The sequence below is a fragment of the Centroberyx gerrardi genome, chromosome 22 (assembly GCF_048128805.1).
Source record: "Centroberyx gerrardi isolate f3 chromosome 22, fCenGer3.hap1.cur.20231027, whole genome shotgun sequence".
In the NCBI taxonomy this organism is placed as follows: domain Eukaryota; kingdom Metazoa; phylum Chordata; class Actinopteri; order Beryciformes; family Berycidae; genus Centroberyx; species Centroberyx gerrardi.
Genome location: NC_136018.1, coordinates 13,314,559 through 13,341,132, shown reverse-complemented (window position 1 = coordinate 13,341,132; position 26,574 = coordinate 13,314,559). Strand labels below are relative to the sequence as shown.

The window sequence follows — 26,574 nt, the reverse complement described above, 5'->3', positions numbered from 1 at the left end:
AAAAGGCACTAGCTATATCTAATGCAATACACCTTAAGCAAAGGCCTTTAGTCTATGTAGTTTATCATATACTATACATATATATAGACTAATGCTGTACTACTAGACGTCTTCATCTTTGATATAGTATATTTTGAACAAAGAATCCACATATATCTCTCCAAGCCCCCACCAAATGCACAGTCAGTATAATAAACTTTCTCTGTCTCTTTTTTCAGACAAATACATAAACATGCTTTATGCAAAAACACACAGACACACAGTATATAAACCAGAGATTTGATCAGGAACTGTCTCCCTCTCACACACTGACACACACACACTCAAACACACAGCAGCTGCTGTAGCAAGTGGGCAGCAGCCTCTGCTAATGGGGCGGCGCACGCAGCATCTGCATCTCCCGTCTCTCATCAAGGACAGATGAAAAACATCCTCACCAGTTTGTCTTCACCGCTAACAGCAGTGCAGCCAATTTAACTCCACGCACCCCCTGTCTTTCCCTCTCTCTCTCTCTCTCTCTCTGCCTTTCATCCTTTTCTCTCTCCTCTTCCTGCTTATTCCTCGCCCTCCCTTCATTCTCTCCCTCTCAATAGCCTCAGGGTCAAATCAAGATGGCCCTGTTAAATCTAAAATGTCTTTAAGTCTTTCATTTTAAATGATTTTTATGAAATGTATGGTCGAGACTTTTTATTTGCCCAACAGAGTGTGATTTTCTCAGCTCTCTGAGGGCGGCTGGCTGTGTTGGGGGCCTGGCAGGCGTTTTTGGTAAACAGTTTGAGTGCCATGCTGTGTGACTGTGGGAAATTTCTCCACTTTTGAGGTACAGATGCTAAAAGTGGGCTCAGCCAACCAGAGCTTTTATCCTCAGCTCTAATTAAGCTGGACAGAGCTTTAATTTGTGGTGATTTTAATATTCATGTCGGTGACTCATCTCACAGTTTTGCCTCAGAATTTTTAAACACTACATGTCAAAACACTGGCACAGTTCTGCTTCTCCCAACTGAGAAACAGGCGCAGATCCCACATCACCCACAAACTAGCCTCCCTTCACTCTCAAAAAGCATCTTAAAACTTTATTAAATTACTAAAAATTATTATTTGTGTATTATGTCGTTATACTTTTATTATTTGTGGTTCCACTGCACATTTATACTGTTTCGATGCACTTTGTAACCTTGTTGTTTTCTATGTTTTCTATGCTTTAAATTTTGAGAAGCACTTTATAACTCATTGTTTTGAAAGGTGCTATTTAAATAAAGGTTTACTTACTCTCCCTCACAGCTCTCCTGCTCCCCTCTCTCTACCTCTCATCCCTCTCTCCTTCTCCTCCTTTCCTCCCAAGCTCCTCTGCTCTCCCTGTTATCTCCACCTCTTTTTCTGTCCTCTCTCTCTCTCCTAATCTCTCCCTCCTCTCCTCCACAAATCACACGTGAGACTTCACGTTTCAGCTGTAGCTCATCTCCTGTCTTCCAGTGCCAGTTTCAGACAAACAGATGGGGGTGTGGAAGAGCAACGAGCAACTCTGTATGTTGTCTTCTAACAGGTAACCGCTACAAGAATATACAGAATTGCAGGTGAAATGTAAAAAATTAGAGACAATAAGGATAAATGAACACAGTGAGGACAATATTGAAGACAATGAAGACTGTATTTGATAGTGTTTAGAGTAAAATAAGGCCCTCAGCACTGAGCACGCACAGTTAAACAGGGTTGGGACCCCAGGTGAAAGATTCAATCTAAAATTACTACAATAACATCTTGCTAGGCCAACTGTACAGAAGTCAGTGTGAAAGCCATGCACTCTGCCTACACAGTTGGCATGGACCAGTTGACAAGAGCAGCTGGATCTCTTTCCCTCGAAGGAATGAAACATTGATTTGCACTCTGTAATACAGTAAACAGTGGGAAAGAAGCGCCATTTTGATATACTTCAAATGTTGCGGTCACAGAGGGGTTCCAATCCCAACAATACAGGGTCACCTGCTGAAAACGGCTGGGAAACCCTGCAGTAAAGCAATCAGTTCTAGTTTAGTACACCGCTTCCCTAAAACTCCTCATTTTCCCTCTCAGCCAAAGGGTTTCACATTCATCACCAGGAGTAATGGAGCGGACCAAAAACTGCAGCTATAAAATATTTCTTCTTTTTACAGCGCAAACTGTTTTAATAGCGCTCCACTGAAAATAAAGCGCCAGCAGTCTTTGTCAGTTGCGTTGCCAGCATGCAGCACAGACTCAAGGAGCATGCTGTCGTTGTGTTCTTGTATATCTGTGTGTGTGTTTCCTCAGGAGGAGAGTGTGGGGAGAGCTGATTAGTTTTCACAGGGACTGTCTCAGCTAGGCTGTCAGAAACCTGGAGTTATATTCCCCCAAACACACACATACACAAACACTTGGGAAGCATGAGTAAATACCGAGAGACTCATTAAGTTTTCTGAGGCCTGTCAAAATTCCTAACATTGTACTTTGAGAAGCCACATCGAAGTTTGATGAGCGCTATGAATTATGGATAGAAAAGAAAGAAGGAGAGACAGCCATCTCTTGTATTCAGTGGCCAAATTTGTTAAAAAGGGGCTGAGACTGTAGAGATGCAATTCCCTGATTTCCAATGCATTTACCCTAATGTCTATAGTTGAAACAACAGAGACATAGACCATCACTTTGGGATCAATGTATATGAATGATTGAGAATAATAACAATAAGAAATAATAAAACTTTATGCATATAGCACTGATCTAAAAGCAGAGTTTACAACATGCTTTACAAGAACACATAAAAAAACAACAGTGAAACACATAATGAAGAGCTAAAAATAAGAAGTACAAGCAAGAGAAAACACATTAAAGGAAGAATAAGTGCAGACGTAAAATTAAAATCGGATAAAAGAAAACATGAGAAACAACACGAGATTGAAAGTGGGCAGGATCAAAACCAATTACAGAAATGAAAGTCTATAAAAGTGTGTTTTAGGAGGTGAATTAAATATGATCCATTATCCTTCTGTGTGTGAAAAGCTCTTTGGTACTGGGTTTTAGTGTTGGGAAATTCCATGATACCAGCGCCTTGTATGAGCATACCAGCAGTCTACCAGCCTGGGTTCAGTGAGGTCACCGTCTCGACCTCGCTTCCCTTTTACTGCATTTATAATCAAGCTGGCTGGAGGGGGGCGGTCACATGTGTGTTGCCATGGCAAGATGCACATTGAATCAAATGGATGCATTGAGACAAATACAATTTTATATGGATTAGCTGAGCAGAGAGGGGTATGAGAGAAAGAGGAAGAAAGGGATACTGAAGAAAGGCAAGTGGAAGAAAGATAGAAAGAAAGAGAGAGAAAGAGAGAGAGAGAGAGAGACTTAAGATTAAACACATTGACAGGTTGTGTTGTGTCGACTGATGGAATGACAGAAGGGGAGTCCTGAGGGAGATATAGATCAGGTCCTGCCCATTTCCCCAAGGGGAGATAGCAGATCCCACTCTCCTACCCCCAAAACACACACACATACACACACACACACACACACACACACACACCAGAGCCAATAGAGGAGAAAATGAGAATCAATGGTGTTCCAAAATAAACCCCGAGAGGTCTTTAACGTGAGGAAGAACACCCCCCCACACACACACCCCACCTGTGGGGGCTCTCTCCCCCCTAGCTAACCTCACCATTAGCTCCACAGTCAATGCTACAAATGAGGCTTTATATGCCGCAGCCTTGCGTCGGATCAATCCCGCGACCGGATTCCCCTCTTGCCGCTCCCTGGGCTGAGACGAGCAGCCCTGGAAGGTAAATATATACAGTACATGGAGGTTTATCTGATTAGGGCCGGCTCATAAATTAGTGCTCTTGTGGTTTGGGGTCTGAGATGCTGGAGATGGGAGATCCCCATCTAATTGGCTAAGAGGGAGGGTGGATGGAGCGTAGGACTGTGGGGAAAGCTCAGCACTAATTTAATTTAGTGTGGGTGTGCATTTGTGTGTGTGGGCAGTACACATAGGCATTTTTGTGCATACTGTAGACTATGTGTGTGTGTGTGTGTGTGTGTGTGTGTGTGCATGTGTGTGTGTGTGCAAAATGGATGACGCATTACAAACTCTAGCATATTGCACCCTGCAGAATCTCCATGCCGCTCTGTCATCGATGACGTGATGCGACGTAAACAGATTAGCTCTGCTGCCAACAGGCATGCTAACCAGGCCCTCAGCTGATGCATTGCTTAGTTCAAGAGCTTTCACAGAGCATAAAGCACCCACTAACGGTTTGGTCTACAAACCGAGGCATGCTAGTAAGCCTGTAAAGCAGAGCAACGCTTCTTAATCTTTTTTAATTCTGCGGTACACTTATGCGAGACATACATTTCCAAGGCACTGCTAATTTGCTTGGAAAGGTCAAATACATTGTGGTGTGATTCTACAAAATATGAAAAGATCCAGACTAAGAAGCTAACTGCATTGACTTTGAAGGGCAAAGTTATGATGATAGACTATTTTTATTTGATTTCATTTATTTCACTTATTGAATCTAAACTAATTAGTGCTGACATTGACTTTCTTTACCATTGAAAAACATCTCAATCTCAGGATAAGTGCTGTACTGCATGCTAAAGATGAAAAGGTGAGAGGATGGGAGGGAGGAGTATAAAAGACAGTAACAGAAAACAGTGTTTCACAGGACATAATCTGATCAAAAATCGGAAAACACCAAGATGCTGCTATGTAAATGTCTTCCCGTTTTCTCCTCCCTAGCAAAAGGATTTGTCTCTTCAACATTCTGGCCCGGCGTCAGGGAGGATATTAACATGCCTATAGTGGGTAATGGCAGAAAACACGCCTCAGAGGAAGAACAAGACATCTGAACAGAGGAACCGACAGGACATTACCTGCATACAGACAGACTTTGAGAACGCCTCGGTGCGCAGGTTATACAAAAGGACGGGTGGGAGTTGTTTTCTTTTGTGAGCCATAATACCCTTTGGACAGAGTGTACTGTATCCCTCCCACTCCCTCCTCACCTATCAGGCACATTTTAAATCCTAAGGGGATCCTTCACTTTAGCTCATTCTGCTGAGTAGTCCAAACTTCCAAAAAGCCCCTCTCTAAAACTCCGGGTAATCGACTGTGTCCTAGGACTTGAACTTTGCTGTGCTGTCTAACACCGCTGCAAATCGCACAAGGCCTGGTAATTAACACGGCTGGCGTAAGTTCAATCACTTCAGTATCGAGCAGGAGATAAGGCCCCGGCATGAATGACCGGCTTCTGCTAGGTAAATGAGTCTTCTGTCTCTTGGCCGGGGCGTAATGAAAGGCCGGACTGCGGCGAGAAAAGCACGGCCATTACTCAGACAAGGGGGATGTCTGCCCGCCGTCTTCCCCAAGCATCACTCACTCCCTCCCTCTGGACAAACAGCAGCTCGTTCAGCACCGCCACCAACACCACCCTCCAACTCCCTAAAACACAGCTACTGCTAATGAGGATCTACAGGGGTAAAGGAGCGGGAGGGAGGGAGAGAAACAGACAGAGGATTGAGAGGGATGGGACCACTCAATGGGAAATGGCAAGGGAGAAGGAGAGAGAGAGAGAGAGAGGGGTAGAGAGAGTGAGATAGAACAGATAGGACAAAAACAGAGATAGATAGACTTATACACACTACCAGTCAAGAGTTTGGACACCACATTTTTCTTTATTTTTTACTATTTTCCACATTTTAGAATAATAGTAAAGACATCAAAACTATGAAATAACACAAATGGAATTATGCAGTGACCAAAAAAGTGTTAAATCAGAACTATCTTATATTTTAGCTTCTTTAAAGTAGCCGCCCTTTGCCTTGATGGAAAGGCAAAGGCTTTGGAAAGAAATTCATACATAGGCATCAACTTCATCAACTATTTGTATTTGTCTGAAAAAACAAATTTCAAGCATTTAAGCATAAGTCTTTAGATCACAATGGCTTTAAGATAATGAAAAACATAGTACATTCAATCAGGTGTGTCCAAACTTTTGACTGGTAGTGTAGATAGGCAAATAGATAGACAGATAGATACATAGTTAGACAGACAGAGACAGGGAGAAAGAAAACACCATCTTCCTGTTACAACCAACTATTTGCCCTCAGACCAGAAACTGCACTTGACATTTGGCCAGCAGAAGAAGTAATCACAGCAGACCCGGACACTCCGTTATAAAGATAACACTAACGGCTCAGACTATCGCTCTGAGTCGGAGTCCTAGCCTTTTTTGGCCGACCTCGTGGGAAGGTATAGATATTTATCTGGGGGAAGACAAGGCTAAGCGGTGATCTGCTCACCTCCAATTCACCCTAGATGAGCTAAGGCTAAAAAGCCACTGGGTTTTACTTTTCCAAAATGGCCTTGAGGAAGGGAAGCCGGCCCTGTCAGCTATAGCCAGAGAAGAAGCTGCACCAAACACCCACACATATGTACATGCAGACACACACACACACACACACACACACATACACATGCAGCCAAGGTTATCGAGGAGAAACCCTGCGACTCAGTCAGCCGGAAACACCTTAATATGAAACCAAAGCAGCGCTGTGCCACAAGTAGCCGGGGTGGATTATTTTTCAGTATCTCATCAGCCGATCCCGTGGGCTCAGCAGCTCCAGAGGACGGCAGCGCTGTGCTGCTGCTGATTTGTCACACTCGGGGGAAATCAGCATCCACTATCAGATGCAGTAAACCACCGTCTGCTGAGGACACTCAACGCAACTCTGCCAACACACATGCACACATACATACACACACAAAATGCTTGTCTTCTCAACCAGCAACACACACATTTCGCTTTAGGAATTTAGAGCACCAAACTGCTTTAATCACACACAAATACAAATGTGTAACTTGACATATCCTCCATATGAATATGCATGTTAGCGGAGGCATCAGAGTGCAGCACCTGGAGCAGGTAGGGTATGGATTCTTGCTCCAGGTTCATTAGAGTTCATTAGTCATTCTAGACTATAAAATAAGTCAATGCACATGTTATGCTGCATAACTTATGTTAAATTAGTTCAAATTTGAGTTGAAGTTGATTATGTGGGTAATAAAGTGGAAATTCAGTTGGCAGCAGCATCCACAGATGATGAAACGCTACAAAAATAAACAGTTATTTAATCAGGCGTCATCCCAACACCCTAGAGGGCCAGCTTAACTTTTTAAAATGTTACACTGCTACATTTTCCAAAGAAACATATACCAAAAAAAGGATGAGGAGAGTATATTTGACCTTTATAGTATCTAGAAGTCAGAGTCCAGCTTTCCTCTGGCCTGTAAGGACTGTATTGTGTTGATATAGTGAAGTACTGCACCTTACAAGGAGCTTCAGTGTGTGTGTGTGTGTGTGTGTGTGTGTGTGTGTGTGTGTGTGTCTTGTGTCTGAAGCAGTGTGTGCATGAGAGAGAGGGAGGGAGGGAGGGAGAGAGAGAGAATGAATACAGTGTGCGTCAGCATGCCCATGTATAATTGCCGTGGTCAGGGGGCTATATTTCTGTCTGCTAATTAAACTTTGATGATATTAAATATCATCTACTAGGCCATATTAAAGACTAATTAGAAATCACAGAGTCTGCAGCAGCTGTACAGATCACCTCAACAGCCCTGAACACATGCAAGCAAATTAAAACATAACCAGGCTGATCAGAAGTCACTCGCTGAACTCACTCCACTTTCATAGTACGCTTTCCACTGTGGAAAAGGTCTCTCTTGCGCAAAACAACAAGAAGGGGAAGAGACCATTTAAAAGGCTTTTTTTGTACACTGCCATTTCAGTGTGTCGTGCATAAAGTCATGGAGGGATAAGGGGTTCATCTTGCTGATCATGTACACTTTGACCTCTGTAAATTTGTTTAAAGCCCCTCTGTCCCCCAGAACTCCCCTCAGTCCCATCTCATTGGAAAAGGAGACATTATTAAAACATCTGCTGATTAAAACCCAGGCCACAACAAACAGACCAGCTGGGACTACATCCACAACCGTCTGAATGAAAAATTCAAAATACTATGATGCTGAATGTTTGCCAGTAGTGAATGAAGACAGTGGATGAGTAGATAGAACTGAGGGTTTGCCAGTTTTTTGAAAATTAAAAGACTATTTTAGTGGCCAGAATGAACGTAATCAAAAGGAGAGATGGTCTGCACTTGAAAAACTTGTATACAGGCTTACTTACTGTTTGTTTTTAACTTGCCTTTTGTTTTATTTCCTTTTTCCTGTAAAGCACTTTGTAACTCTTGTTTCGAAAAAGTGCTATATATAAATAAATAAAGTCTTACTACAAATTTGCATTCACAAGTTTTTTTCTTCTGCACTGAAAAAATATCTAAAAAAGGAAAAAAAAAATGAACAAGTGAAGCGAAGTAAGCCTAGTGTAAACAATTTAAACCTAGACATCATCAGTATGGGCACAAATGGGTGCTGTATGTCGATTAAAATGTTAGCCAGGCAGAGCGTGAAATGTGATGAGTCAGAGAATTATATTACCAATACACCTGCCAATACGGCTACAGAAAAAAAGGTCAGCCCTCAGAAGGATTTGTCTGACCAGCTCATCGCGCACGCACACACACACACACACACACGCACACACACACACACACACACACACACACACACACACACGCACACGCACGCACACACGCCCACACACTCCTGAGGAGAATACATAAACGCACAGCCCTCGCAGCTCAAAAACAATCCACATCAACATGACTCAGACAAATAACCCACACCAATAACATAACACAGCTAATCCCCGCCAAAAGAGAACCGCAGCCAAGAGAACATGACTGACGCAACAACAGGCAGACTGAAATTATCTGTATCCAGAGCCAGTTTCCTGGCTGTTGCATAAAAATAAATCAATTGTAAAAATGGGGGGACGTGATGCGATTAGCCACATAAACCTGTTGTTGTTAAAAGAGTGTTTTCTGTGAACGTGTGGTTACACACCCCACCGCCGCAGCTTGGGCTGTTTCATGTGAAAGACTGTCACATGTTAACATAGGACCCAACATGGGATTATGGCGCAGAATAAACACCTTTGACATTGAACAGAAAGGAATAATACGTGTCTGTTTATCACAATGGTGCTATTCAGCCACCGGCAAAGCTGCACTGGACTAGTTACACGGTTTCTGGAGACAGGTTAAGGTCATTAGTTCACTAGTCTGGGAAACCACCTACAATAAAAAAACACCAAAAACTAATCCACAGAATAGTTTCAACCTAATACATGGGACAATTCCATATTTTGCAGTTGTGCCTTCGTCAACATTGGGCCTAAAATGAGATCTGAACAGATGCTGTGAAAGGACATGACCTCGGGCTTGAGTAGTCAGAAGGTTAATCTGTCCCCATTTACTGCTGCTTTAATAAAAATGGATGGCAGTGCAGCCCAAAGGGACCGTCCTGCAACGGAGGGCAATATCCTCCAACTGCCTGTGCTTTCAAATCCAATTACACCAATTTATCGATCCTCATCAATAGAAAGCCATTTGGGACAAACAGAACCAGACCGACTTTTATCTTGGCTCAATAATAACAACTTGAATATGCTTTTTTTTTTGAAGGATTCCTCCTCTGTGCAGTGTGTGTGTGTGGCTGTGTGGTCTCTAGGGAGAGAGCCAAGTGGATGAATACAGGAGGAAATAGAGGTCAGCGCTGCCCCCGACAGGATGACATCCTCTGCCACCTTCTGTCGACAAGGTTTTGGCTTCCCAATGTGACTCCTGCTCCCTATACCTGCCTGTCACATTTACCAGACCGAAAAGCAGCAACGGCTGACAAAAAGAGAAAGGAGGAGGCCAAAGCCTTTCGAGGCATGAGACAGCTTACGCCTTCGCTCCAAATCAGCTACAATAAATTCAAAAAAGACTGCTATATTAAAGACCAGAATAAAGTCTACATGAAATCAAACGTTATGATGTTTAGCACTGAGTTATTATAGCAACATTAGTAGTCATTGAACAGGCCAACAACACGTACATTTAAGCTGTACGTGGTTTGATTAATGACAAGAAGTTGAACATTAATAAGATCACTAATAAGATCCTGTCTGTGGCGGCTGCTCAGCCTCACACTTGTCTGAACACAACGTATTTTATCTCCGCTTCATTTCAAAAACATCCACGCTCCAGTTTGACTAATTAAAACCGGGGCTGCGAAATATCACCCTCTGATAATCAGGTACATTTGTTACGGGAGACGGGGCTGCACACTTGAGCCAGGAATTACTGGGGAGAGAGAGGGAGAGAGATCAAGATTGAGAGAGAGCGACTATTGGAGTGCATCAGCCTACAACTTCACAAATAATGGAGACTTATCTGCGGAGCATTGTTCAATTACCAAGCTATTTCTTACCTTGTACGACCCACTGAAATAATACATAGCCTTGTCTGTCAATGGTAAAACTATACGTGTCACAGCTGGACTTAAAATGAGCTTCAGAGTGTGCATTATAAGTACAGTAATTTGTCTATCCATACAAGGACTTGCCAGACAGAAGGTTTGAAGTGGATCCTTCCCGTCTCCGAGAGCAAATTACCCACAAGAATCACCGGTAGCGGGAGAGCCAGCCGTCTTCTCACAGCTCACAGAGACAGTTAGTTATTTCTATCTATCTATAATCATTCCCCCAGTCTTTCTCTCCCTTGGGAGAGCTTGTGCTGTTTGTTAAGTAGGCCCACGCCTGTGCTCTCCTGCGTGTCCTGCTGTGCCGTAATGAGCCTCTCCAGCTGGATGGCCACTGAGATGCAGGAGGCCAGAGGTTGAGCTGCTCACCCGCCATAATTGGCAGAATCACACTTTCACCCTTCAGCAGCGGAGCAAGGAGCCCGAGGTGCATAATGCTGTACAAGACACCCGCTCATGTCCACTACCTTTGTCCAAGGATCCTCTTTCCCTTGGATTTTAGTGCAGTATAAAAGTCCTTTTCCATGTGCCCAAGTCCACATTGCATTCCTTTGATTTACTTCATCTACGCTGCCGGCTCAAACCGCATTGTTTTCATCTGTTTCACACAAGATCTAAATGTGGAAAAATCTGATTCCCTGCGGTTCATCCATGTTCAGGCAAAGATAACAATTTCAGTAAAAACATCACACTAAAGCCGGCGTTTAAATATTAATGCAGCCATGTTGTCACGGAGAAATATGGATCTTCCGAATATTGTAGTCAGTGAGGCCTCTTCTGGAGGCCTTACTGACAGCGTGAATAATTAACTTCATGTTTTATTCAGAGTTTACCATTTGGTGGACTGCAACTATCACACACAGAGGCCAGGAAGGAGATTGTAGCAATAATAAATAACATCATCATAATAAAAACTAGCTCACACGGTGATAAAAAGCATTAAAGTGCTTGATAAAATGATAAACTACCTGTAGTTGTCATCAGCAAAACTTTAGTTGAACTAGAAAACAGTGATTGCTCTCAACCAGCCGTACATGTGGATCATTTTATTTACATATTTATTACAGCTCAGTATTTATGCGACAGAAGGTAATATCAATTAAGTGTTTCAACATTTCTTATTATGCAGCACGGGGGAAAATTAAAATGGAGCATTTAAAGTGCCAGCTGAGACTTATAAAGTATCCCATGAATCCTTCAACAGGGTAATTTACAACTCTGCAGGGCTGGTTTCATTGAAGGAAGAAAAACAAATGTCAGCCATGTATGGAGGAGAAAACAGCAAAAACAGCAAAGACGCAAATAAAAAAAAAAAAAAGGAAAAAAGTCTGTACTTCAAATGGGTAATTGTCTAACACATAAGTGATTTTAGCAGCTAAAACAAGCAAACTTGACTGGCTGTTAGCATCGAATATCTATTTTGTGGGCCCTTGTGCTTTTAAAAGATCTCAAGTAGTAATTAATTCAACAAGGCTACAAATGAGAGCCTGATTTGTATTATGAGGCACTGCTGCCAAATGAAAATCTGCCTGTTTTTACATGAACATCAATCCATTCATCTTTTCACAGTAAACAGCAGTAATAATGACGTGAAGCCTATAATTTATTTTTGATCGTTCAAGACAGTTTGCTGAGAGAACATTTTACAGCCCAGTCATTTGGGAATACACTACCTTTGCCCTGAGACTGATTTGGGAAAAATAAGTTGAATCCCAAACAGTGCAGACCACAACTTTGTTATGCTTCTCAGAGTACAGCTAAGACGCTTTAGTGCCTTGAGTAAAGCAACCTAATCACTCGTGGCATCCACTCAAGAACATGAAACCGCTGAGGATCACGGTTCAAATCTTAAGCAAGAGACTAAATTTCCACACCAGGATAGCAGAGGAATCTTCCTGGGCTCTCAGTCAAAATCGGGGAACATAATTACGTTTGCAAAATTATAGGGTACTATCGGACTTGAAAACCCACCAGAAAGACATATTTCGCATTTTGTTGTGAGACATTCAGCCTTTCCTAATGACATTTACCCCCATAGTCTTGCTGAAACATCAGAAAGCAGACGCACTGATCTAACCGCACATCTGATGGCCAAACCCCCATGGGGGCCTGTCACAGCCGAACTCAATCCCCCCGACTACAGGCTGTCACAGGGAGGGAGGGAGGGAGAGGAGAAGAGGAGGCGAGGAGGAGGAATGGGCCAGCACTTGTCGCATCTTAAGTAAGAAGCTGTCTATCAGGGGTTGTGACGGAGCGCGGTGACACCCAAGCAGAGCCCCAAGGCCCTGCCCTACTGACCCCTACAGACCTGGCAACCCACGAGCAGAAAACACAAGACAAAGCTGAGGTATATGCAGCATCTTCTTTCTTAGAACTCCAGACTCGGCTTTCGTAAACCATGCTATCACATATCCTGTCACATAATAAGTGCAGCATCTCCTCTTTTCTTAAAACTACATAATTGGCAGCTTTTTCCACAACCACGCTGTTTTGCATTCTGCTGCAAAAACCCCCAACGGCATGCCTCAAGTGCAATCTCTAATACATAGATGGAATGAGTTGGATTATTGCAAACAAATGGGCAAATGACAGATGTGATGATTGTTAGGCTTGCTGACATGAATACATGACTGACAAGAGAAAAGCTTAGCTATGATGATTGTTTGTTGGCCAGACTAGTGGATTAAAATGTGTAAAATAAATCATCTGCAGGTGGAGCTGTCCTATCTCACCAGTGGATGATTTGTTCAAAATTAACAAGACAGATGGCAGGCAGTTGTACTGTTATTTTCCGAGTTTCCTTAAAATCTGTGGTTAACATGGGACTGCATCTCATTAAGTTGTTATCTTTTTGAGGCATTTCTGCTTTATTAGGCTATTTTGTTCGCAGTGAAGTGACCGTAAAGGTGGGAATGTGTATGAATGTGTGAGGGAGCGGGGTACAAACATTGCAGGCTAGATTTGAACCCTGTACATGGTAAACGCCATGGTAAAAGCCAGATGAGCCAGCTGTACACCCCAACATCTGGTCATTTCTGCTAACAAGGGGAATGTCATCCTTCCTTATCAGCTCTCCTCAAATCACCCTCTGTGTGCCATCTAAAACATGTAAAAAGACAAAAAAAACAATCTGCTGGTGGGGGACTCCCATCTCACCTTAGCCTCTCCTCCTCCTTCTTCCTCAGCTTCATGTCCCGCTGCACCACCTTCAGGACGTGCTCCGCCTCGTCGTCCGTCAGGCCCGACAGGTCCAGCTTCCGGCCCATCGCTCCTGGCCTCGCCACGGCGCTCTGCTGCTGGTCCAAGAGAGGAGGAGGAGGAGAGGTGCGGGTGCTGCTGCTCTGGGGGCCGAGGCTGGGACAACCCTGAAGAGAGGAGGAGAGAGAAGTGAGGAAGACTCAGAATCAAGCCAAGGCTTGGACTTCCCTGGCAGTGACTTTACACTCGACTTGTCAATGTGTCTCATACACCTCTTTTACACCTGGTATTAAAGGAACATTTAGTAATTTATGATTTTTATGGACCTCTATCGGCCAAAGAATTGCAATCGACAGGACATCGACAGGTCCTGGCACAGCTTACGGCAGCCTGTAACGGACAGAAATATAAAAGTCACATTTTCACAATAGAATGACTAAGGTAGCTAATTAGGACAGAGATCCAACAGAAAGATCTAGTGAAGAAGTAATATATCAAGATGCACAATAATACTGCTTTGTCATTTGCTTGAGAATGAAGTGTGTTTTGACACCAGTCGCTCACTTCTAGCACCAGTTGAAGATATAAGTGGGTGGGGGGGTGTTTCCAGAACAGAGAGTACAGACTGGAAAGTGGGTTTTGAAAGAAAGAAAGGTGAAGTAAGCGTTGAGTCATTGGTAATGATCAACAACCATATCAACTCTCTGCAGATATATTATGGCTGCTTTTGTGCTATGGGACAGTAAAAATCTTACTTAATGCACCTTTAAAATGCGACCTGCATCTGTATACGCTGTTTGGATCATGAACAATCGGATCACACCCTTGCATTTACGCCTGGTGGCAGGATGCATGAGCAAAGTCAAGCCGAGGAGGAAGTGCAGACGGGATGATGGAGAGGGGAGATCAAGAGAGGAGAGTGGTGAGAAAGACGGTGCATGTAGAGAAACAAGAGGGATGGCAGGAGGAAGAGAGATGGGGAGAGGGGAAAAAGAGACAGACGGGAAGAAGGAGAGAGGGAGAAGGTCCATTAACTGCGGTGTCTAAACAAGATGGGAGTGCATTGGCGGTGGAGAGAGCAATGATGACTCACGAGGCCAGACAATTATGTCCATTCTATTATTGGGCAAATAGCTGCTTCGACAGAGTGCCTCTCCTCTCTTTCAGCGGATCACTCATTCCTCCAGTTCCGCTCAGGATTTGGCTCACAATAGACTCGTGTTCAGCTTTGTAAAATTTTAAGTGTCAAATAAATCACAAAACAGCATCGTTTTCACAAATTGAGAAGCTGGGGATTACACAAACCAACAGACAAAGCACCTATTTCACGTATGGAGTCATTTTTTCATAAAGTGATTTCTTGAAAGTTTTGTAAAATAATATTGTACATTAACGTTTCACAGCTCAGCGCAATAAGTTACAAAGAGATTCAGCTCCATTTAGTCCAAAAAGCACCTTTTTAGTATTAGCAGGAGCATCCAGGAGCATCCAAGCACTAAAATAAACTTTGGTTCATTTGTTTTAAATGGAACAGTTGTTATCATTTTGCAGAAAGCTTAAGAGAAACCAGATGAATATTGTCATAACAACTTATGTTTTTGTACTTCTTCCTTACATATATCTATGTCAGGTGCTTTTCTGAGTCATTTGTTTCAGAAGGCATATAATACCTAACCCACTAGGCCAAACACAAACACAAACACACACACACACACACACACACAAACAAAGAGAGAGAGAGAAAGAGCTTTTGTCACATTCTCAGCTATTGCAGGGAAAAGCTGTGAAATCTCTCGCAGTCCCAGTAATCTGCTATCACACAGCGTAAATGCATGCTGTCGCAACGCCATTCACAAAGGCTCTTCATTCAGCCACTGTGATAAGAGACCTTGCCCTTCCCCTCCAGATAGGCAATCCAGTCTGACAGAATCTGATTGCACACACAGAATGTTAAAATATACACTTTATTTTAACCACCGTGCACACCCACACACATTCAACACACACACACGCCAAACACACACTATGGCTGAAAGGCACTTCTAGCATAGACGCATCCCGTCTCCTCTGTTAATATAAAAATAGACCTCGCAATGACACATTTCGTCGAAGAGTACAGTGGTGCGGCCCACAGTAGGAAAGTAACTTTTCATCAAAGATTTGTTGCCCCCAACGTCAGTGTATAATTTTACTGGTATTGTCCCATGAGGCTTTATTGCCCCCTCTAATTTCCTACTCTGATGTTGTCCTACCTCTAGCTTCACCACTTGACCCTACATACCACAGGCAAGGGATTTGTCTACTAGCCATTCTCACACGTCATCATGCTCAGAATTGCTGAAGAAGAGTGTGATGATGCCCAAACTATTTACATTTACAGCATGGATGCCATCTAACATGAGTGATTTTATTGTATCTAAAAGGTGAATGACTTAATGAATAAATATCCTCGTACGATATTTGACTATACACTGTATTTTGCCCACTATCCTACCTTCCATCCCCATGTTGTTGCTGGTGAGAATTGCTTGAAAAGCAAGTAAAACATGTTATTATGTTGAAGTTGTGCCGGCATTACCACACTTTCTTGTTGTCTTAACAACTCCTTGTTCGCATCTCACCTCCCCGATAGTTCAGCCAGTGACTAAAACCAACCTGGTAGTATAATGACATAATGTTCTTGACAAGAGAAGAACCCACGACTTCTTGTTGTCGTCTCAGCTCATTCGCAGTCCAGACAGAAACTAACACTAGCAGCTGGCAAATCACGCTGACCTTTTCTGTGAGGAAACATAATACAGCGGCTGCTTAGTCTGACATTGCCTTTGGTTCAGTCCCTGTTACTGTCCTAATGTATAGATGAGGTAAATGCACCATTACTGTACGGCCACAAGGGAAGGTAATTATTCAGGCCTTCTTTTTATAGCGAGTGGTGTCAAGGACAGGGATGGGGCATCATTTACGCCTGTGTGTCTGCCTCTGAAGCAAGACACGCTCGGTGACACAGAGATTTAGGGGCGGCAGCAGCTACTGCTCACACAGCACATGCATTTTCACTTCTGATGTATTTCCAACAAGATGCACACATACACACAATGTCCCAAATCTGTGCTCCCTCTATGGACCAATGTCACCACATGCACTCGACACAGCGTCAACAACACACCCACAACTGTAGCTAACACAATAGCGTACATGAGCTATCACCCTGTCCACAGCAGAGAAGAGTGTGTGGGCTACACAAACACAAAAGCCGTCCTCAACTGACACTGATTGGAGATTGCCTCGACGGTTCAGCGCTTCACAGACTGCTGAGTCTTCTCACTAAAGATGCTTTTATTGCCAGGCAATAACTTCAGATTGGATCCGATGGTTCGACATCCACTCCTCTTAAAAGCCACCGGGTAACTAATATAGCTGGGCAACGTCATATATAGATAAGTCTATATCTACCTGTTTAAAATACACCTACTAAGTCCATATAGAGATTATTAGGCATAATCTACAACCTACAGTGAGATGCATATTACTTTAAATTATGTGCTTATATGAGGTAACAGGTCTATTTATGTCCACCTGTTCCAAGTGTAGTGGCAGAGAGATGATGTTGGCTAAACTGAACTCTTGGTGAGCTGATGCAGCTCCATAGCACCTTCATCCTCCACCTCATCCCCCTCATCCTCCTCCTCCTTCTTCTGTACCAGCAGCCATCAGACTGCACAATGCCTCCTGCCCAAACAGCCCCAGCCTCAGCCAGCTGCTGCATTGCCCATACAAACTACCCTGGTGTGCTTTTCACCTCCCTATGCTCTGGACTGATCTATATCACATTAGCTTGCAAATGATCTGATCCGTACATATTTAAGTATATTTTCTTCACATGTCAGCATTTATCTCGGACACATTTTCTTTTCAATTTCCCTACAGGGATTATTCATCATTAGAGTTTCATGTTATCTTACTAGCTCCAGTCCTAGTCCATCCTAGCCCAGGTAGACATGTATTTGGTAATTAAAGTGATTTTGATTTGCGTAATGAATCTACAGCCAACTAAGCTCAAATCAGCCTGATGATTGGAACTGAATCTAGTCAAAACCTTATTTTGCCGGCTTTAACCAATTTACCAGTCCTAAGCATATGACCCTACTCAAACGATACATGTAAATTCATTAATTAGACAGTGGTAGGGATATTGGTAAAAGCTTATTTTTCACCCATAACGCCCACAACTGTTACAAGATATAAATACAACTTTGGACATTACTGTCACATTGTGACTGGCAACACAATGTGGTGTTCCGGTGTAATGTTGTCAGATTACAAGAGCAACATGTTCAGAATGACAAAGTCTCAGTGCTGAGAGAGAGAGAGAGGATGGCTGGAGACTGAAAATAGGTCACGCTGATGCATCTCTCAGGAGAATGTCACAGGGACCTGTTTTCTCCCCAAAGGACACACCATGTGCATCAATCAACCACGTCTCTTATGAAAATTCACACACACACTGATACAAACGCATACCCCCCCCCCACACACACACACACACACATACACACACACATACAGATAGTACATCCTATACCACGTCACATAGTATTTTCCTCTGCGGCTGTCTGTCACCTAAGAGAGTCGGTGGCGGCTGGGAGAGCTGAGGACAAGGCCCTGTTGGAGAGCTCAAAGGGCAGGAGCAGCCAAGCGCTAAATGAGCTGCTTGTTTTAGACACTCTCCATTGGATCAGCGTTTCGTCACAGCCAGAGGGAAGGAGATTGAGAACGACTTCGCTGAAAAGACTATTTGGATTTGAAGGTGAATCCTATGAATACAGTGAATGAATTTATAGATCCACACCTGCAGCTATTCATCATGGCACATGGTAGTAGAGCGTGTGAGATGCATTGACCAGCGGTAAGTCAGTGCTTTGAGGCTGGATAGCCGATTGGACGCAGAGAAACTAAATGCATAGATCATAAATGCTGCCCAGCCGTAATAGCTCTGTCACCTAGAATAATCGCACCGAAGGAGCAAATGGATGGAGACTGTCCTAAGTTGTGCTTGGAAAAAAAATGTGGAAATAGCCCAAGACAAATCCCTTAGAAACAGAGCTCCCTTTTCATGTGCGATTGCCTTTCTTTGTGTCCATCTGATCATTTGTCTTCCTACACCCACATGACAGCAGATAGGTATTCCAGAAATCTCTTGCAACCCAGGATATGACCACTATCTGTCAAGAGGAGCCATCAGAGAAAATAGCTATGGAGAGGTGACAAGAATTATGGACCATGGTTAATATTCATGCTTTCCCCCATCTGCTTGATGCCTATATATGACTATCTTGTTTTAGTTGAAGATCTGACTTAAGAGAATAAAGAAACACAACTCATGTTGATGTATTGGCCCGCCGCTAGTCATGAATTTATTAGAACCAGTCGACCAAGGAAACTCATTCACACCAAGCATCCTTAAGTCAAATATCTACTCTGTCCACTTTGCCATCTTGCAAGGAAGAGAAGATAACAAACTCACAAACATCCCAGAAGTCTGGTAGTGGGGCATGGCCTTTTGCCAAGCCACCACTGTAAATGAGAATATGTTCTTAATTTACCTAACTTGGTCAAATAAAGGTTAAACTGAAAAAAAGAAATAAAGCAATGGAACTTTTTACTCACCTAGTATGAATAAAATCATAGTTACATTGGTGAATATTCTCACTGCATGTATTGTACCCCAATATGTGACTCTGGGGACAGTAAAATCCCACTGGAGGCACAGTATAAGGCAGAGCCCTTGATCATTTGTCAGTGTTTGACGTCTACCTCCTGTGTCACATCCAGCACTACCCAAGCCAATTACCACTCTATACAGAGCATAGGAGGAGGCTGGCAAGGTGAGAATGCTGCAGCTGATCTGTGAAAAGACACACACACACACACACACACACACACACACACACACACACACACACACACACATATTTTGACCTGAAGTGTTACATCAGAACAGACGCTAATTGAATACACTTCTGAGTCATTGTGCATGTGACTGTGTTGAGAACTACTGTCTAATACAAACACTAAGAATGGGCCATAATTCTGGGTGAATGATCTCCATTTTACTCAAATGAACAGTAAGCAATGGTAGATTTAGTAATCTATTGTGAAGTTGCTGTAGTTTGCAAAAGCCACCAAATTTTCACTTATTGTTGGATAGCAAAGGTAGGGACTGAAATTGTCACAGATCCTGTGTGTGAATGTATTCCTACTTTCTCCTTCAGATATAAAATAAATAAAATGTTTCTCAGTTGAAAGAGTACAGAAAATCTTTGCTTATCAACAGGTGTCCAAAAATTCAATTTCCCTGAGTTGTCATTACCACAGCAAACCAGCTACACACCATCAAGGAGGATTTACATGCATCCTGGGGACTGAATAAATCGCACTAAGCTAACAGTTCATCTACCTACACACACTAAGAGAAGCTGCCAAATAAAGATTTACAGCTTGCATTCCTGTGGGTTAAGGCTTTATCTGGCATTCTCCTGCATGTTAACAACCATGGCTCTGAGACCAAACATGAAATGATTTTTAATGGCTTCTACTACAGCAATAATTAAGTCAATAGTCTGAAGACAAGTGTTAATGAGTCTTGTTTTTATTCATGCAATGCCAAAAGATGAGTCACTGCACCTCCTGAATCTGATTAATGTTCTTTTCAATATTGTATCTACTTTGAAGATTCACCTGATTTTTTTTTTTTTTTTTTTTACCTCACACTCCCCCTAAAATGCCGCATTTTCCTGAGATCAAAAGCTGTATCCATTTAATTAAGACTGCCACGTTAGCAGTGACTGTGTGATAACATCAGTGAGAAATCCTGCGGTCACAAATGTCAGCTTCCACATCTAGGCTATTGATAGTGAACTGCGCAATGTCAGCCTGCTTGGCAAACGGCTGGAAAGAGTTGACCAAAAAAAACGAACAGAAACGTGCAGCATTTTCATGTTAGGGTATGCAAAGCATGCAATCAGACATCCGAATCTGTCAAAACACTATCGGGCAGACACCTGGCATTCCTGTAATATGATCAACAAGCTGCATTTGCCATTTTAATCTGCATTCTTGGTCATTGTAATACCATTCACCTATCTAGCCTCCACAGATAGGGAAACGGTAATAAGTTGATTTGGAGAATCACTTACACAGGATCAGCGGGCACCGGATGACCGCCAGTTACAGTCTCTTGCAATAACGCTATCCCAGATAATAAAGACAAAACGACGTGGAGTGATGCGCCTCTTCAAGCGTAAACTTCCGTGACACCTGTCTGTCTCCCAGATACTTTTGCCTCCCCTGTGATCGGCTTATTTTTCCCCAAAGCAGCAGACGCAGGCACCATTGAATGGGTGATCACGAGGTTTGTATTACAAGAAGGGAGGGAGGGAGGGAGGGACGGAGGGCGCGCGGCGAGCGAGGTGAGGAATTAACACCCAGCCTCGGTTCCTCCTGTGTTTCGGTGACACCGTACAGCCTAATACTCGGGGATGAAGCTATACGAGAGACTGCGGGGTTGGAGACCAAGAGCTAGCTGAGCCTATTGCGGTGCTTTCCGATCTGATTTCTGAACCCATTTTTCTGCCGGCACCTGGGCATCCTGCTCTCCAAATTGGCACCGCTGCTCTCCTGGAGGAGGCACTGTGTTGGCTGCCTACTCCATTCACAAAGCCATTCACAGCGCAATTAACCTAAGAGAGAGATGAAAACATCCCAATTGATCCAGCATGTATCTCTCACATTCACACTCCCCGTCTGCTGTATCAAACAGCTCCATTACAGCTACCGCCATTATACTGATTGACTTTCATTGTCTCAAGAAAATCAACAATATACATTTTAAAAGGAAGCAACGCAAATACACAGCAAAAAAGAATATTAGAGGAATATTTTAATCATTAAGCCCTATCACTATAAACTCACACAGACAAACTTAAAGTCCCTGTAATATTAGCCATAGGGATATTATTGTGGGGACATTGAGGTGAAGCCAAGTTTGGAATTGTAAATTCAAACCTACTAGATATTTACAACATCCAGGACACCTGGGCTAGAATAGAATAGAATAGAATAGAATAGAATAGGCTAACATTGATTTCCTCTCACCATTACATTACCACTACAGGATGTGTTTTGCAGGAGAGCCTGAGTACCACTGGCTTCCTTAGTTGTGGTCTGGCAGAGCACCAGGGCTAATGTAGATTGCAGCAGCAGACTGGGCAGAAGATCTCACCGTTTGTTCTCTTTATCGGCGCCTAGCTTTCAGGAAAAATGCTGATCGAGGCAAATGGCAAGAATACAACAAAGCACTTTTGTGTTGTGGTGCTGGGCAGAGAAGGCAGTAAGATAAAGATCTCATCTTACAGCAGATAGCACCAGAAGGCTACTTCACAAAGATTACGAATCAGAGTGGGCTGATATTTTCTTTGCCTTCAGTCTAATGAGGTACAGTAAGCTCTGATATATATTCCTTATATAGCTCAGCCAACTGCTGTCAACTGTGCAGGGACCATTTATGTATTCCCAGGAACAAACTGTATGCTATGGACCTGATTGTCACTCATGAGAACAGTGATTATTTTAAATGGACTCAATGTGCTCAAACTCCTCCCCCAACCTACACTATGACCACTACTCCCACATGTGGCCCTACAGTAGAGGTTGACTGGACTGGTTTACCTAGGTGGATGAATGAATGAATCATTTCATTTGCAAACGATTTGCACAGTACCACAGTCACGTCTTTTACTCACTACCTGTGGCCCTGTCCAATACTCCCTTCCCTTCGACCATGACCTCCTACTATTTTCTCCTTTACTCCCTGTACACCAATGACTCTACTTTCTGCCACCTGTCCGTCAAACTGCTTAAGTTTGCAGATGACGCCAGCCTGATGAGCCTCAAGAGTGTAGAGGAGAGAGGTGGATCATGTCACATCGCGGTGTGCTGCCAACAACCTGGAGCTCAAAGCTGGATGCCATGTTGCCTGAAGTATACACCAAATGCTGAATGTATAGAGTGATATGAAAATATAATCTACTGCCTATTGTATGTCTTGCACTGTCTACTTGCACTGTATGTGACGCCTGCTGTCTGTATACCATGTGTGACAGTACATACTTGTGTTGCTGTGTAGCTGACAGCTAGAAACTACACAGTGATGGAAAATACTATGCAGAAAAGAATTCTTTAATGGTGATTCAGTAGAATGTAGGAATATACGGTATATTGGCAGTTATTGCTGGAAGGTCACAATCTTGTAATGTCAAGGATTACTCAAATCTTTAACTTCAGCAAATATGGCTGCATAGCGGCTGTTCAGTGGTGCACATTAAAAAGAGTGCGCTTATTATGGTTCAGTGCTTACATTAGCATGGAGATTTAAATAACACATGTCTGGCCTATTAAACTGCAGTTTAACTTGTAAAATACTGGCTACACCACATGGGCTGCTGTACACGACAACAGCAAAGGCAAGGTAGAAGTTAACCATGATGTCTGGGCCATGCATCAATAGCAAACACTTCTATGATAATATAACATGCAATATGAATAGAATCTAACAAATAATATTCATTTTTTTCATCTTTGTTTATACAGGGAAGGGACTTTCTCTTTTTCATCATCGCCCTGCTTCACACTCATATAGATACACACCTTAACACCTGGGAGCTGCCCAGTAGAACCACAGTTTTCTACTGTGGGCCAGTGAGTCGCTCCACTGGAACAACTGGGGCGGGGAGGGGCCACTCTAGGGATTCAGATCAGTAATCCTCTGGTCACAAGAGCACTTCTGCAACATTTAGGCTGCCACCGGCCCCCTTATATGTTTGAGTAAAGCTTATTAAAAGCTTTATGCTCCAGTGGCGCTGCTGTTTATGCTTTATGCTGTGCTGAGTCACTTGCAGTATGACCCTGCATCCAGATCCGCAGCTCCAAGGTGGATAAGAATATGATCTCTCAATCTTGCTGCCGCGTGTGTGTGTGTGTGTGTGTGTGTGTGTGTGTGTGTGTGTGTGTTTGTTTGTGTGTGTGCGTGCGCGTGCATACGAGGGGGCGGATGTTGTCTTCATAGTCTGGCGCATCACTGTGTTTCCTGGATACAAATTAACTTCACAGAGAAACAACATGGTGTAGCTTAACACTCCGCCAACCGTTTCCTATTTGAAATCGGCTGCATATCGTGACCATTTCTTACATTTCAACCTGGCTGGAGGAATATGTGCTAGTGCATTTGTACAGTTTTATAATCCCATCAAGCCAGCAGGTTGGAACAGAGGGAATATTCTTGCAGTCACCCACAGTAGCCGCCGTGTGAAAGTGCTATCAGCGGGTCAGCATGTCATGCCTTATAACGTATCTACAGTACCTGATTTTCTCAGCATGGGACTCCTCAAAGCCTGCTGGGGAACTGTGATTGCTAAAGTAGGATTATTAGACTGACTAAAGAGAGCAAAGCATTCTGATCCATCTATCCCTGTCACATGCTGCCCATAGCAGGAGTTACAGTGTTCTTGTGTGTGTGTACGTGTGTGTGAGTGTATATGTGTGTGTGTGTGTGTGTGTGTGTGTGTGTACAAGTGTGCACGCTGCGACATTCAGAACTCTTGTGTGTTTGGGGATAGATTAGCTCCACAGCCTGAATGTTGGCATTTGAGGGTCCCTTTTTCTGAGGGCTTCACTGTACGCTGTGCAAACTCTTTCTTCATCCAAATGTCACACTTCAAACCCATGTAATTGGTCAATGAATCACAACTATGTTAACAGCAAGTGAGAGTGAATTCATGAACATTTGTCAGGGATATAGATGTAACTTATTCTTCTTGACAGCAAATAATTTGTGCTATTAAGCTCGCAGAACACACTTAACAATATGGTTTTATTAGATGGTAGTAACAACGCAGGCACAATGCAGTAAACAGTCAACAATTAATTAATTAATAATTCCCTACAGTCAATATGTGTTAAACATCATATTCAAGAACTAGCTAATACTTGTTAGAACAGTTATGGGTCAAACTTTCAAGTCAAATTTTATGTGCCGGGACACATTTAGAGGAGCTAATTATGTTGTAACTGAGATGCAGTGGTATAGAGTGGATTATTAATATATTTGTTAAAGAAAAATTACACTTTCGGATACTCTTCTCTTACAATATGTTGGGCGCCACTTATTGGATTTTGACGAAACCTCAGGGAATGATGCGTGTCATTGCTCCTTTCCAGCATTTTTAAAATGGCACTTATTGGCCTTAGGGGGGCGCTATAATGTTTGTATAATTGTCTGCACAATATCTCGAATGCCACTAATTGGATTTTCACAAAACTAGTAAAAAGGTATAATGATAGATGCTCAGAACAGGTAGTGTGTAATACAAACAATAAACCATAAATTCTTTTTAAATTTAAATACATTCTTTTTTTTAATACATCCTCAACTAACTTGTTTTAGTTAGTTTTACACGTAGATTACAGGATTTTTAGAGTTTTAGTTCAGGTTTAGTTTTTTCATAGTCTAGTTTTTGTTGTTATCAGTTCACAACAATATTTTTTAACTACTTTTTGTCTTAGTTTTAGTTTACCATAATAACCTTGTCTATGTTTGGCCAGTTATCTGCGGAAATAAGGAAAATACACCACCAAACAACAACATGGGCCTAGGAATGCAGTTAGCCAATTGCCAATGGCTTTATTTTTGTTTTTGTGTTATGATTTTTTCCTTTAATGATTGGCTACTGCTTTGTCCTTCCATAGTTACTACTGAATAATGGAACTGTGTAGTAAAATGTCACCAGCTCACAAGTTACAGATGTGCGTGACAATGAAAAGATATATCAAATCTATCACTGTGATCATGCTGACTCGTGATGGTCCAGAGTGCACATTCATGTTTTTGAGTCACGCTGACTGTGCTCTCTGTGTTCACTGTGAGGCAGCAGGTGCATCAGATGGATTTACTGTAGAGGGACGGCTTTTGCACCTGCGGCACTCACCACTCAGTCACTCTCCAGTGATCCATGATCCATGATGACCCACACAGGCCTGCCTCTGCGTCCAGCTGGTAACACTGGTAATATCCTGCTCCTGTTTGCTTTCCCCTTTCCGCTGATTCTCAGGGGGAAGCCTTTCCAGGCCGGACCGCTTCCTCTGAAAAGTAGGTGGTTGAGGTAGTGGGCGTATAATCACTCCTGACAGATTCTTGCCACTGAGCAATCGTAAGATAACCTCTCTCTCCCTCTCTCTCTCCCTCTCTCTCTCTCTTTATCTGTCTATCAGTCAGATCTTCAGGACTGCACAGAAAACATTCTGGATAAGGTAAGAATATTTAAATCACAGAATATAATCTCCCTATTTGAATGGATCACACTACAGGTGATTTTGTGCATGTTAAAGATCTGATACTGTTGGCAGTGGGCTGTTTTTAAATTTAGCTGGGATATAGTCTAATGAGAACGAGCTGTGCTGTAGCACTTTTCATTACCACCACCGTCCTTTACCAAATCAAAGTGATGATCATGAAAGTTTCATTTGCTCGGGTCAGGGTCCTTTGATGTTCATCTGTGAATGAATCATAGCAATTTGAGGAGAGAAAATGGTACGGCAGAAATTATACTTCTCTACGTTTGGTTCACCGTGACTCACGGCAGCTGCTGTGCAACTGTGTAATATGACAAGTGAAAACTAGCTTAGCTAGAAAACATGCAAGCTGTCAGCGTCTGGGCAAACAATGTAAACATGGTGACCAGCTACAGCTGACGGTAACAAAGCTGAGCACTTTCAGACCACACAAAAAGTCACCACATTTCCAAGTTTTGAAAATCAACCTGAAAATATAACAATGAAAAATTAAATCTCCAGTAACAGCTCACAACTACACAACGTTACTGCTAACATAC

At 42.8% G+C, this 26,574-nt stretch overlaps 1 protein-coding gene across 2 annotated transcripts in view; it reads right to left on the bottom strand.

The window, feature by feature from the left end:
* The window catches only part of myripb (myosin VIIA and Rab interacting protein b), a 108,354-nt gene extending 94,614 nt beyond the window's left edge, over positions 1–13,740 (bottom strand). Inside the window, exon 1 of one of the 2 annotated variants that reach the window (XM_078291407.1) lies at positions 13,589–13,740. In XM_078291407.1, coding sequence (XP_078147533.1) covers positions 13,589–13,698 — 110 coding nt within the window. In that variant the 5' untranslated portion in view covers positions 13,699–13,740. The remainder of the gene's footprint in view (positions 1–13,588) is intronic. The other variant, XM_078291409.1, reaches the window with a different exon arrangement.
* Positions 13,741–26,574: the final 12,834 nt, after the last annotated feature.